At 42.9% G+C, this 15,022-nt stretch overlaps 1 protein-coding gene and 1 long non-coding RNA gene across 5 annotated transcripts in view; one reads left to right on the top strand and one right to left on the bottom strand.

Moving 5' to 3' along the window:
• Positions 1 to 15,022, bottom strand: part of LOC310689190 — a 606,488-nt gene that overhangs the window by 403,129 nt on the left and 188,337 nt on the right. The gene's annotated exons all lie outside the window — the stretch shown is intronic.
• The window catches only part of PRR5L (proline rich 5 like), a 65,207-nt gene that overhangs the window by 11,916 nt on the left and 38,269 nt on the right, over positions 1 to 15,022 (top strand). For 3 of the 4 annotated variants that reach the window (XM_083465143.1, XM_083465144.1, XM_083465145.1), the window contains exons 2-3: positions 10,337 to 10,608; positions 12,723 to 12,803. In XM_083465143.1, the coding sequence (XP_083321269.1) occupies positions 10,439 to 10,608; positions 12,723 to 12,803 (251 nt within the window). In that variant the 5' untranslated portion in view covers positions 10,337 to 10,438. Of the gene's footprint in view, positions 1 to 243; positions 336 to 10,336; positions 10,609 to 12,722; positions 12,804 to 15,022 lie in introns of those variants that run through there. The other variant, XM_083465142.1, reaches the window with a different exon arrangement.

Raw genomic sequence — 15,022 nt, 5'->3', positions numbered from 1 at the left:
TGAAACCTTTCCTGGCCCTTGTCGCTTCTAACCTGAGCCTTTTCACATTCTTATTGTTGGTTGTTTGACTGTGTCTCATCCAGGTCACAGAATGCAGAGCTTATCTTGGCTGGCTGTGCCAGCATTCTTCTTGTCTTGAAGTCCAGCCAGTCTTAACCTTCTTCTCCTCTTGGCTGCCAGCTGGCACTCTGCCTATAGTGACAAGTGAGGGGAGGAGCTGTGGACAGGGGGTGTCCTACTTCTGTCCTGTCTTGCTTGCAGTTCTTGTGTGCTGCCACAGTTCTTGTTCTGATTCCTTGAGAGGCAGAAGTTTTGCTCTTTGGTAGGACCCAAAGGTAAGGGACCAGCATTAGCAGGTTTTATCAGAGTGTGTTAGGAACAAAAGGTGTTTTGGTTTATGGGATTTTTGTGTGTGCTTTTAATCTGAATCTCTTTTGAATGGCTCAACCCTTTAGCTAATATGCAGCATTATCAGGAATGATAAATTACCAAGAACTTTCTTGCACCTGACTTTTCTTTTCTTTTTAAGAATAAAATAAAAATAAAGCAGTAGTTTAGGCTGCCGTCATAACCACATTCTCAGAAATAAGTCTCATTTAATTAAATGAGGCTTACTCCCAGGTAAGTGGGGTTAGCAATTCAGCTGTAACCATTGTAAATGTGTTACATTTTAAGAAAAGAATTCAGTTTTTGCATATGACTTTTGGTACTAAACCAGTCTTTTGAAGTTTATGGAAGAGTACACACTTTTTAAAGAGAACCAGTGCAGCTTTTAGAGAAGACAGTGATAGTGTTCTAATAATACCACAGAGTTTTTAATTATCATCTCATAATAATCGTACATTTAATATCCAATAACTATTTTGGCTGTCTTAAGTGCGCTTTCTAGAGAGCAAACTCCACTGAAAAAAGGGGATTTACTTAAGGGTATGTATGCTTTAACTCTGGACTGTTAATTCTTGTAGTTTGTACTACTGCTGCTCCACTCAGCTCACTTGGGATAACAAGTTTTGGAAGAGATTGGAAAAATAAAATGTAAAATTATAAAAGCAAATTCAGAACAAGCAGATCAGGACATCTTGGCAGAAAATTAGAAGAATAGATTTCTCTAGACTTGCATATGCAGTTGCTTCTCCAAATGTATTTTCCAGTCATGTTTTTAATAAGGCTCATGTTTACATACCATGCACCTTATGAGATTCCATCATATTTTCATTCGGAAATACGTTAATGTGTTCAGATAGAAGCAATGTTTAAATTCACTGGCTGATGCATTCTTACTAATCAAATGGCAAATGTTTATTTGAATATTGTAGCTGTGGTAATACAACAACACTAGAAAATAGGATTCAATCAGATTGCGTGTGAGAATAGAATAGCATTTCTTTTTCTCCCTACAACCAGATTTTAAACATATCTGAAATGCTTTTCAGCCTTACCAAGGCATGTCTGGAATATAAACTAAGCGAAGGATGTAACAAGCCAGCTTAAAATTTAAAATAACTTTTAGATTTCCAGTGTCCCTGGTACATATAGATCACCCTTCCTATTTATAGCGTGCATATATGAAGTAGAAAGAGCTGTGTATAGTCCTTCAAAAGTTGCAATTTGTGGACACGTTTGTGGATTGCCTAGAGTTGCTGCATGTTTCTTATTTTACATGCCATTTCAAAATATCGTGCAGCAACAGACGTTGACTTATTTTGGGCTATGGCAACATGCTAGAACATCTAGTGAAACTTAGTGACAGGTTTGGGACAAAGCAAAATAAATTTCTTCATGTAGCAAGTTCCTTAGGAGATTCGGTGCCACAGTTTCTGGTGCTGGTTACTAGTTCAGGGCTACTTTTCATCATGAACCCCCTTGTGGCAAGCTGTCCTTTGTGTCCCAGTTTGCCACTCAGATTGACCCACGTAGCACCGTTTGTTTGCATCCCAGTGCAATCTCTAACCAGGAATGTTTTGTAACTCTGGTCTGGATGAGGATAAGCACAGTCAATTCAGAGAAAGGGGAGGTGCTATTAGCTGCTGATTCAGGTGGAAGTGGCCAACTTACTTTGGTTTTATGCCGCTTGAAGAGCCAATTGCATAGTTTGAAAACCATTGTCTGTCCAGGTGATGCCTACGGTTAGGAGTACCCTTTTCCAGCTTAATCCAGTGCACCAGCAACTGCAAGCTTGTCTTGAAAAGTAGATCTGCTCTTAGTGACTTGTGCACTGGTAATATCCAGGCTGGATAGCCAAAATTCTCTGTGGGTTGTACTTTTAAAGATCGTTTAGCAACAGTTTCAAAATGCAGTCACCAGAATAATAATAATAATAATAATAATAATAATAATAATAATAATAATAATTTATTATTTATACCCCGCCCATCTGGCTGAGTTTCCCCAGCCACTCTGGGCGGCTCCCAATTGAGTGTTAAAAACAATACAGCGTTAAATATTAAAAACTTCCCTATACAGGGCTGCCTTCGGATGTCTTTTAAAAATAAGATAGCTGCTTATTTCCTTGACATCTGATGGGAGGGCATTCCACAGGACGGGTGCCACTACCAAGAAGGCCCTCTGTCTGGTTCCCTGTAACCTCTCTTCTTGGAGAGAGGGAACCGCCAGAAGGCCCTCGGCGCTGGATCTCAGTGTCTGGGCTGAACGATGGGGATGGAGAGACTCCTTCAGGTATACAGGACCGAGGCCATTTAGGGCTTTAAAGGTCAGCACCAACACTTTGAATTGTGCTCGGAAACATACTAGGAGCCAATGCAGATCTCTCAGGACCTATGTTATGTGGCCCGGTGCCACTCCCAGTCATCAGTCTAGCTGCCGCATTCTGGATTTATTGCAGTTTCTGGCTCTCCTTCAAAGGTAGTCCCACATAGAGCGCATTGCAGTAGTCCAAGCAGGAGATAACCAGAGCATGCACCACTCTGGCCAGACAGTCGACAGGATTAACCTGTGCCTCCATGGACAGCTGTGAGTCCAAAATGACTCCCAGGCTGTGCACCTGGTCTGACAGTCGACAGGATTAACCTGTGCCTCCATGGACAGCTGTGAGTCCAAAATGACTCCCAGGCTGCGCACCTGGTCCTTCAGGCGCACAGTTACCCCATTCAGGACCTGGGAATTCCCCACACCCGCCCGCCCCCTGTCCCCCAAAAACAGTACTTCTGTCTTGTCAGGATTCAACCTCAATCTGTTAGCTGCCATCCATCCTCCAACCGCCTCCAGGCACTCACACAGGACCTTCACCGCCTTCACTGGTTCTAATTTAAAGGAGAGGTAGAGCTGGGTATCATCTGCATACTGATGAACACCCAGCCCAAACCCCCTGATGATCTCTCCCAGCGGCTTCATATAGATATTAAAAAGTATGGGGGAGAGGACGGAACCCTGAGGCACCCCACATGTGAGAGCCCAGGGGTCTGAAAACTCATCCCCCAACACCACTTTCTGGACATGGCCCAGGAGAAAGGAGCGGAACTACCGTATGACAGTGACCCCAGCTCCCAGCCCCTCTAGACGGTCCAGAAGGATGTTATGGTCGATGGTGTCAAAGGCCGCTGAGAGATCCAGCAGAACTAGGAAACAGCTCTCACCTTTGTCCCTAGCCTGCTGGAGATCATCGACCAGCGTGACCAAGGCAGTTTCAGTCCCATGGTGAGGCCTGAATCCCGATTGGAAGGGATCCAAATGGTCAGCATCCTCCGGGCATGCTTGGAGTCGTTCAGCAACCACCCGCTCAATCACCTTGCCCCAGAATGGAAGATTTGAGACTGGGCGATAGTTGGCTATATTGGCTGGGTCTAAATATGTGAGGTGTCCAAATACTTAGAGAACAGTCCACCAGACAGCTTCCAAAATAGGTAGTAGGTCTTCAGTGTCTGAAAATCAGTGAGCATATATGTGCTTTATAAATATACAAGTTCCAAGTATACTTGGGTGCACATAAATGCTTTTGTATAGAACATGCTAATAATGAAAATATTAAAGTTGCTTCTTTCTGCTGGATACAATAAAGTCAAAACACACACTCATATGTTTAGGAAATGAACATGTTGTCTTGAGTCGGGACCTTATCAGTGGAAACCATATCAAGGATTTCACTAATCACAAACCTAGTTAAAGATTTACTTGATTTGAAAGGGCAAGAAGGAGCAGCAGCATAGATTCCATGCCGATTCTTTCTCTGTTGCCTGTTATAAATGGGTGGGAAGGAACTTCATGATATTTTTAAAACCCAGAGAGTTTGATTGATCTTTCTTGGGCTGACACTTTTGAAAACCTCCTCCAAAATATCTAAAATATTTCAGGCATATGCCTTTTTGTGTGGAATAGCAATCCACAAATAGAAATCTAAACACTAATTTATACCAGGTTTGTAAACGGGCACTTGCCCAGGGCAAGTAAGAATCACCTGCAGGTGGCTAGGAAGCAGAATCTATTTAATGTTAAAAATAACAAAATTAATGAAGTTTCAATACATATCCAGCTGACAAAGTCCAGAAGCCACTAAAGCTAGGTATGGAGGAAAAATGCTTCTGGAACTGTTCCTTGGCCAGCCATATTTGAACCATTATTTGTAAGGCTGTTATAGATTTACCATTCCTACAGTGTTATTCATCATCTGTGTTTCAGGATGGTTTGCTTGCTTCAATGTCAGCAGTTTCAGGAAACCTGTGTGTGTTAGAGCTGAACGAGAATTGGATGCTTTGGAAGTTCAGGTATTTTATATCCTTGGGCAGCCATTAGAAGTATAACCCAGAGCCCATCTATGAGAATGCCCAAAGGGCTTCTGCATTCCTGATGGGACTTTTGACCTCTTCCTTGCCCCCTGCTTTTAATAGCATTGCCTGTTCCTACGTTTCAACAAGTTTTTTGAAACTTTTCCAATTTCGGAAAATGGTTTGCCTTTTGAGGCTACACTTCAAAACATACTGCATGGGTGAAGCCAGTGACTCTTTAGATGGTGGCTTTAGAGCTACATATGTTCTCGCAATTGGCTGCCTCTGGGCTTCCAAGCAAACACAAAAGATCAAACGCAGCCAGTTTCTTTGCTATGAATGCAGGTGATATTGAATATTAGTTAGCACCGTCTGCCTGCATGCTGAAGCATAGGAACCAAAAAGAGTACAGTAAATTGTTAACGAGAGGAGGGAGAAAGAGGTTCAACATCAAGATTAAAAGTAATTGTTCATGTGATACAGAAAAATGTGTAGCATTTCTTATTTTCCTGCTGCAGCAGCCTCGGGGAAATTCCTAGTCTCTGTGGCAAAATTCGTGAGGCTCTGTGAAATTTGATTTGGTACCTCAACGGATCTTAAAGGTCTTTTTCATCTTATTAGCACCCCTGTGCATTCCTGCCTTCGAGCTAGCTGCATTAAACCTGATAGGATTTTCTTCTAAGTTAACATAAATAGGAATGGGCAATGTTTATGTTCGTTTATTTGGACCTTACCAAGGACGGCAAGAAGTCTTCTATCTTTATAGTAAGCCTCTTACTATAGACAGTCCCTGCCTATACTGCTTTCTGAATAAACTGTTGTTACTTGTCCTAACATGGCAAAGGGAATAAGAAAGGACAGCTAAAATATGAAAAAGTTATCATCTCTGCTTTTTGCTGGGGAAGAGAAGGGGAAGCATAATTTAGAAAGATAATGCTAAAACTTGCCTTTCCCCAAAGCTCCTTGTTTGAAATAGTGCAGATAAATTTTTCTGTTTTGCTTTATTCATATATGTAACCTAAACAGAAGACTGTTTACCACTATCTGGGAGAAATGGCTATAAGGAGCTTGTGTGTGTGTGTGTGTGCATGCGCGCTTGGTAGCTTGTTGCATTTGCTCATGAGTAGGTATTGTTTCACATTGCTCCAATCTCTGAGTGGTGTGAGATTCCAGGTGCTTTGACCAAGGTTCATGTTTGCTTTTGGAATTGAGGCACAGTGGGAGACTGTGGTGTCTTTAAGATATATAGTTTATTTCCACATATACAGTATACAACCTGAGCCTACGATGGAGGGGCTCACAGCATCAACAACCCCCCAAAAGTCTTGTTTCCCCCATAGTCTCAGCCTTGGATTCAAACAGATACTATTGCTCTGTCTCCCTGTCTACTCACAGCTTGCTGTTTTACATCTGGCCCATATCACAGCAACTGTCTCCCTCAATTCTAGCTTTGTCTGTTCAGGGAGGGGAGGCTCCCATTTGTCATGTCATACCAAGCACCGTAATCCCCCACCCCCTCACCAGGAAGCTAGCTTGGCTATGTCAGGAATTAGAAACTTGGGTAGCTTTTAACACTTGCTGGATCCAGGGATTAGAGGGGTCTGGCATACAGCTTAACATCCCAAACTCATAATAGTATTATAGTATGTCAGCTCCTTAGCAACGGAGACCTATCAAGCCATTCTTCTTTGGCGATCACTCGTAGCCAAGTAAGATTGTCTTCCATGAACATGTGGATCCAGAATTGGCCTCCACAGTCACTTACAGAGTCACTGTCCTTCCACAGTGGGGACTTAGGTTTCTGGGTGTGAGTTGATCATGGTGAGGATTTGCCAAACATGCCTTCCTCTTAGCACGTTTTCCCCATTCGTCCTGAGTTCAAGTGTCTTCAAAGTCCATGACACCTTTGGTAAAGGCTGTTCTCCAATTGTTGATGTTTATACTACATTTTTAAAGGTTTGCCTTGAGAGAGTCTTTGAACCTCTTTTGGAGTTTGGAGTTTGGAATAGAGTAGTTGCTTTGGAAGACGATAATCAGGCATTTGAACAACCAGACCAGTCTGATGAAGTTGATGTTGAAGACACCGGTGTTCTTTGCTTCTTCCTGTACACTGGCATTTGTTTGCCTGTCTTCTTATGTGATATGTAATTTTTTTCAGAGACACTGTTGATGGAATCTTTTGAGGAGTTGGCATTTATAAGTAGTCCATGTTTCACAAGTGCACAGTAAGGTTGGTAGTACAACAGCTTTGTAAACAAGCATTTTGGTTTCCCTGCGAATGTCCCCATCCTCAAACAGTCTGCACTTCAGTTGGGAGAAAGCTGCACTCGCTGAGCTCAGGCAATACTGGATTTCGGCATCAATGTCTGCCCTTGTGGAAAGATAACCAGAAATAAACCAGTAATGTATAATATATGATGATGCTTTTTGCATAATAATGAAAAAGGTAGTCAAACCACTAACAGGACCTGAAATTTTGTACATGTTTTTCAAAACACCCAACCCAGGAAGTGAAGCTATTTATAGTTGGGTGGTAGTGAGGAAGAACTTTCACTCTCTCACCTAGTTCCTCAGGACTTAGATGAATTCTCAAGAAATGGCTTCCCTTGCAGTCAGGATCATCCTTGCATTGTACGGTTGCAACAGGTCTGGAGGCTTTCTTACAGGCTTCTGCACTGCAGCAGGATCCTAATTTGCTCACAGGCCAGCCCCTTTTATCAGTCTGGAGTCAGCACAAAATCGGGTGCTGGTGAAAGGAGAAGAAGGAATTCAAACAAAGAAAGCTAGGCAACACCTACCACAGATATTTATTCCTGCACAATACTGGTACCTTTTAAAGTTGCATAAGGCAAAAGCAGTCCTGTGAAAAGCATCTTCTCTTTCTCCCCTTCTGCTCTGGGTACTCATGCAAAAACTCATGCATGGGTTCACATCCCCTCCATGCACTGGCTGCACAACACCCACTGAATCCTTGTGGGCAGTGCAAAAGCTTGTGCGGTTTGAATGTACTGAATTGTACAGAGAATACTGTGCAAACCCTTATCCCATGGTTTTTGTATCATCTCTGGTGTCTGGTTGGACAACATGAGTGAATGGATTGGAAAGCTGGTCTGTTACAATTTAATTACTTCTGGTTCTTTTGCTTTAGCTGTGTCCTCCTCCTTTTCCTCCTCTTGCTGTGATGGTCAAGGTTGCTGCTGTGGCTGCCTCTGTGACTAACAGCCTTTAGGCTCCACTGCTTTCATTCGTGCTGTTGTGGTTGCAGGAAGCCGGAGTGAGGGAACATTTGAAAAGAGCACTGATGGAAATCCTAAAATGTGTGTGTATTTTAAAGAATGCTGATTTATTTTTCTTTTGTCCCCTCCCCCTTTTTTGCAGCAAACAGTTACATGCATACTGCTCTGTGTTTTGTTTATATACTGTAAATTTCTGATAGCTGGAATCCCCAGCAGATTCCCGAAAACCCTATTCAGGATTTCCAACCCCTAGTATAATAATATATTGCAGGGCATGTGGAAATGGCATGGCCAGCAAATGACTAAGAGCTGCCTTGGTAGACAGAGCAGCATTCAGAAGGAAACCTGGGAACTTGGGATGAGAGAAACCCCATATTGTGAAGGGGAAATGCTGGTTTGCACAGAGGGTTTGCACAGTCATCTGCGTGTGGGAAACACAGCTTTGTGGGACTTGGTCTGTGGTAGGTGCTTGAGAGTGGATCCGAAGTACAGTATTCTGCAAATGCATCCAAGCTAAGCATAAACTAAACCCAGTGGATTTCAGTGGCTGGTGTGTCATCTCTGTGGTCTGAAAAAGGGGTTTCCTTTTTCTTTTATTGCCATCATCATTGAACTTTATGAGTGCCCATAAGCAAGCACCTGTCAGCTAGCTTCTATCTGGTGCAAGCTTCAATCCAGTGGCATTTTTACACATGCACCCACAAATGGTACAAAAGTGTGCATCTTTAGTAACACTGGCTGGAGTGAAGAAGGCAGCATTATGTTCCTAAAATTAGGAACGTAGGAAATTGCTGTATACTGAGTCAGAGCAGTGGTCCATCTCTGACTGGCAGCCTCTCCAGTGTTTCAGAGGGCATTCCAAGTCCTGCCTGGAGATGTCACTGGGAATGAAACCTGGGACCTTCTGCATGCAAACAGAATTGGAAGAGCCCGCAAGAGTCATCTAGTCCAGCCCCCTGCAATGCAGGAATCTTTTGCCCAACATGGGTCTTGAACCCATGACCTTGAGATTAAGAGTCTTGTTGTAAACGTAACTTAAATGTGAAATGATGACCCATCTTCTTTCACATGTTCAGCTTAGAGAAGCTGATCAGAAGCAGACAATTTTTAGCATGCCTGGGTTGGAGCCAAAGGTTGCTCGTGCACGAGAGAGGCTGTTCATGCAGCCAATCTCTCTCAATTCCTTCTTGACTTCTTTACTCTCCCAAAGGTTCTTTGGGGGATCGTGTGACCCTCAAAACAGCTTTGGTTACATTGCAGGGACTGCAGCGTCAGGAGGAGAGAGATCTCTCCAAACTGGGCAGACATCTCTTGTGAAACTGAAATATACTGGGAGTCGAGAGTGGATTTCATGCTCTTTATTCAGCTCATAGTGGTGAGGAGGAATGGAAGTTCCCCCAGAATGTCTGCTTTATATACGGTACATTATTTACACAATAGGCTCCACGTGATTGGCTAATTCGGGGATTCACCTGTAGGCCAATCAGGTTGCGGATTCACTTCCACCTGGAGCAGGATTGGGTTGCTCCTGTGGACCAATCAGACTGCTGCATCCTGGATCCTATTGTTCTAGGACCAATCAGACTGCTGCGTTCTGAATCCTGTTGTTCTAGGACCAATCAGACTGCTGCATTTTGGATCCTATTCAACTCAGTACATAACAGATAGCAATGTACGAGGAATCCTTTTTTCTTTTTTTAAAGATGAAAACTCCCTTATGCTGAATCAGACCATTGTCCATCTCCTTTAATATTGTCTACATGGACTGGCAGCTGTTCTCCAGGGTTTCAAACAGGCGTCTCTCCTAGCCCTGTGTGGAGATGCCTGGGATTGAACCTGGGACCTTCTGAATGCAAAGTAGATGCTCTGCAGCTCAGCTACAGCCTTTCTCCAAAGATTATACAGTTCTGTATCTGGAATTTCCCATCCTCCATCCCTTTTCTATTTGCTTTCTTTATATAATATTTTTTTGATGGTACATTACAAACTTTAGTTTCTGAGGGGGTTTCTGTTTTTCAGAGTACTCTGAATCCTTCAGTATTAGTGTCTAAAACCAAAACCTCTCAATAAAACTGAAATTTCCCCATAATAATTTATAATAATAATAATAATTTATTATTTATACCCCGCCCATCTGGCTGGGCCTTCCCAGCCACTCTGGGCGGCTTCCATAAAAACCAAAAATACAGTAAGTAAATACAGTAATAAAAGGGGCTTTTATTATTTCTTTTAGCATGACCCTTCATGAACTCTGCAGCTGGCACAGCAGTGCTGATACAGATTCTCTGGTCCCCCCGCCCCCGTTGTGCTACCAAGAGATGCTTTGGGAGTGAGTGTCATTCTGTAACATTCCACCCATTCCTTTTTTTTTTCTTGCTACAGGTTGAATTTTGCTTTTGAAAGGTGGGGGGAAAGGCATTATCTCTGGCATTTTCTATTGCCCCCCACCACAAGCTGCTTCCTGGATCCTTTCCGTCTGAACTTATGACCAAGGATTCCACCCTAGCCCCAGCTCTTGCTTTCCAGTTCCAGAAGATGGGCTCATTCCGGAGGCCCCGGCCACGTTTCATGAGCTCCCCGGTACTGACCGATTTGCCACGGTTCCTGGCAGCTCGGCAGTCTCTGCAGCTTAGCTCCAACTCTGCCTGGAACAGGTGAGCAGCACTCTTTTCACTCAGAAAAGCTGCCTTTGCATAGCTTAATTGAATTTAATTGAGTAAATGTGTGTACAGTATGTGGGAGAGGCTCCATTATATTCCATCATGCATCGGCAACTTGCCTACACAGGCATTCCCCCCCCCACCTCAAAGTAGCAAGTGCATTAAAACTAGATGAATGAATTTGTGTAATGCCTCTATTTTTGTGTGTTTGATGGCATCTAGTTCTGTTTCCCCAATCAACCTTTTAAGCAATGGTAAGCAGTAAAAGCTATCCATACTAGAGATTCTTCACCGGTAGGTATGGTACACATTTTCAGAGTGTATAATTTTATATTTGTTTTTTACAGAAATTGTAAAAAGCATTCAGAACCATATGTAGCTATCCTGCCTCTTGGTGCATGTGTACCCAGCTTTGCTGGGCGAGTGCAAACCATAGCTTGCTGATTTAAACGTTAAGACGGTGGTATGTTTTAAACTGGAAGTTAGGAAAAGAATCTGAGCGCTAGCTTGGCAGGAATGCAAGAGCCCAAGGCTCCGTTGTATAATGTCAGTCAAGGTTTGATGTTGCAGCTTCTGACATTAGATCAGGAGCCAAAAGCCCATCCCTAATCTGATGCTTGCTGTTTTCTGTGGAATACACCAACTGCAGTGACTGACTCCAGTCACATTTTACTCTCAAAACTGTGCTGTGGAATTTCTTTGCTAACAGCATTGTTCCGCATGATAGAGGGGTAACTTTGTACAAGCAGATGCCCACACAGCTGAATTGAGTCTATTTCCAAATTCAGTGAAGACTCTTGTTCCCTTGACTATAGTGGTCTGTTTTCCCCTACCTTTCCTGGGTAATGCCCTTGATGGAATAGGGGTCCTTGGTTCTTTGCTGTGATGGACCACATAGTAACACAGGTAGGAAATCTACAGTACTTGATCCCTTTCCCCCCTTGTTGGGGAGTCCCGTCTGGTGACTGGGAGTGGCCGCTGGGACCACATAACACTGGTTCTGAGAGATCTGCATTGGCTCCCAGTACGTTTCCGAGCACAATTCAAAGTGTTGGTGCTGACCTTTAAAGCCCTAAACGGCCTCCGTCCTGTATACCTGAAGGAGCGTCTCCACCCCCATCGTTCAGCCTGGACACTGAGATCCAGCGCCGAGGGCCTTCTGGCGGTTCCCTCATTGTGAGAAGTGAGGTTCCAGGGAACCAGACAGAGGGCCTTCTCAGTAGTGGCGCCTGCCCTGTGGAACGCCCTCCCATCAGATGTCAAAGAGATAAACAGCTACCTGACATTCAGAAGACATCTGAAGGCAGCCCTGTTCAGGGAAGTTTTTAATATTTAACGCTGTACTGTTTTTAACACTTGATTGGGAGCCGCCCAGAGTTGCTGGGGAAACTCAGCCAGATGGGCAGGGTATAAATAATAAATTATTATATTATTATTATTATAGTTAGTACAAGTCTGTGAAACACAGTCAATTTTCTTAAATGTCTAGCCATCCATTATATCTCTACTCCCATATTTCCAAGAGTAAATGGGAATACAAGATGGCAATTTTTTTAGTGTGTTTTTGTTGCTGAACAAGATGATGCAGCGGTCATGAAAAATGGCACTGAAAATGACCTGTGCCACTGGCTACTTGCCATGATCGCTATGCTCCACTGTCAGAGGCAGGGAAACACAAGTGGAAAGAGTGTTTTTGCACTCTGGTCCTCCTTGTGGGCTTCCAAAAGGCATCTTTTTGGTCACCATGAGGATGCTGGACTAGAAGGTTCTTTGCCCAGCAGAGCTCTTGTTAGGTGGCAGTAGTTTAATAGCAGTAGCTTGGTGTGGGTCTAATAACTTCTGCTTGTTGGTGAGTGAGTGGGTATTAGTCCCTTGGTGTGTATAAACTGTGTTTTCTGCTCTGTTACTTATTGGCAGCCATTGGCAAACAACTCTGATGATTCCAGGGAGAGGGGGAAAAAAGCAGAAGCAATTTAAGGACAATTAATCTACTTCTCTGCTTACTGATATATTTACATGGCTCCTGACTGCTGTTTCATTGCTCTGTGTAAATCATACTGATGCAAGTTATTTATGGCTGCCCTAACTGTCTTGCTTCTATTTGGCAGTGTTCAAACAGCAGTGATCAATGTGTTCAAAGGGGGAGGCTTGCAAAACAATGAACTCTACATCCTCAATGAAAATGTAAGGTATGTTGCTCTGACTCTGTTGTATAGAATTGCCTGCCTGATGCAGAACAGGTGGAGCAACTGAGACCTGTGTGTATATGACCATGGCAGTTGGTTGGTTTACGAGATTCACAGCCTGCCTTTTTTATTTTTATTGGCAGTGATGCAGTAACTGTTGCTTGAAGCTTTTCTTATATATCAACACAGAAATGCACTAAGCAGTAGCGGGTGGAGTGGTGGTGCTCTCTCCTGACAGCTGAGTTACTGCTTACCAGGAACGAGAGGGGCGAGGCACTGGGGAGGTTGACACGGTGCAAACATAGTGTTGGGAGCACAGGATTGGCTGTCTCCCTCTCCTTATTGATGACCACCAGTGACTCAGCTGTTGGGAGTTAGGTGAGCACTGCCTACCCCAACACGCCATCTTCTACTGGCACTAAGCATAAGGCTCATCATGTACAAAATGATTCTGCATGGGGAAAATGAGTGCTGGATCAGACCCATATGCCAATAGATGACATCAGGCTCTTAATAGGCTGTTTTGATTTCCACTGTACCCCAATCACACACTCACCAAATTATTGAACTCTCTGTGCAGCTAGGAAGCTGATAGTATTGCAGATGTTTTAGTTTACTAATAGCAACTACTCTGTACACGGTCAGAGATATTGTTATGCATAGTTATATTTGCAGGATCCAGAGCAGAGATCCCCAAAATTAGGGAATTTCCACATACCTATGATTTTTTAAGGTATGGTTGTTATTGAGCTCTTTTCTCTTCCTCTTGCTGCTTCAGGAATGAGTGAATGCGTTTTTGTTTTTTTTGTGGTTTGATTAAATAAGCTTGAACCTTGGGTTGCTGCCCATTCTTCCGTCACGGTGATTCGTGGAGGTATATTTCAAAAGGTGAAATCAGATTTCTGCTTTGATGGTTGGCTTCTAGCGGCACTGGATGCTTGCTGTTTGGGTTCTAACTTAGGTGAAATTAATGGTTTGGCACTGAATGTGTGTGTGTGTGTGTGTGTGTGTGTGTGTGTTATGGGCATGGCACCTGGGCAACAGCTGGATGGGGGCTCCAACCTCTAACATCTTGACATATATTTCAATGTTCATTAATTTATGAGTATCTCAGTCCACTGGTGAAAGCTGGGATACTTGCAGTGTGAAAGACAGACTACTTCCTTGCGTGCTAAGTTCATTTAAACAAAAGCCCTTACCAGACAATTATGCTAAAAGTTTAATTTCCTAGAGTAAGACTCTACAAAGTGAGCACTGGGTAGAGTTTATTTCCATTTCCCAGACTTGGGTTTTTCTCTTTGCAGTGCCAGTGATCATGGCTTTTAAAATACTACTCTTAACCTTGAGTAACCATAAAGAATGACCTCCTTGTCTTTTCTCATCCTTCAATGTCCTCTCCCCAACTGCCTTTATGAACTTAGTTTGAACGTCGTCAACACAGAGGAAGCCAAGCTGTTTTGACAAAAGGTTATCAGTGTTTTGAGTGCTACTGTTTTGGGGATGAAACTGCTGAGGTTACGCAAAGTTATGTATTAAGTTAGGAACAGTTTTAACATTCTCCATGGCAGTATAAAAGCCTTTTTGTACTCTTCTTCTTTTTCAATATTCTACTTGAAAACAAATCTATAAGGCATGAAATTCCTCCCACAAGGTTTGATTTAAAAATGAAGGCTCCTTAAAATTCTGTTCACTGATTTTTATATCATCGGAGTAAGACGATTGCTTCTGCATGCTTTGACAAATTACTTTATAAGTTGCCTCTGGAATCTGATTCCTCCCTCCCCTGTCACCCATCAAACTGTTTTCTTAATGCATTCTCCAAATTTAACCTTAGAAAGATAGGTTGTTCTTTAAATTGTGGGGGAAAAGGTAGTACAATTGATCTTGCTTTATGGATTGACAGTATTACTATTATCCTTATCTTCATCATTTATTAGAATTATATAGCCACCCCTCAATAAATATTCTCTGGGTGGCTTACAAAAAATAAAATCACAGTAATATATAGAAATGACAGTAATCATAAGGGAAGAAATGGCATTAAATAATTTATAGCCAGGATTTAAAATGCACTTGAAAAACCTGGGTGAATAAAGATATATTTACCTGGCACTGAAAAGGCCATCTGGATGATGCTGAAAGACCCTTTCTGGGTAGCCTATTCAACAGCAGAGACACTATATTGAAAAGGCTCCCCAATGTCATGGACGGGTTGGATGCAG

Source organism: Podarcis liolepis (genome assembly GCF_965112155.1).
Source record: "Podarcis liolepis genome assembly, chromosome: 1".
Classification (NCBI taxonomy): Eukaryota; Metazoa; Chordata; class Lepidosauria; order Squamata; family Lacertidae; genus Podarcis; species Podarcis liolepis.
The sequence above is the reverse complement of the archived record's forward strand: the minus strand, read 5'-3'. Positions and strand labels throughout refer to the sequence as shown.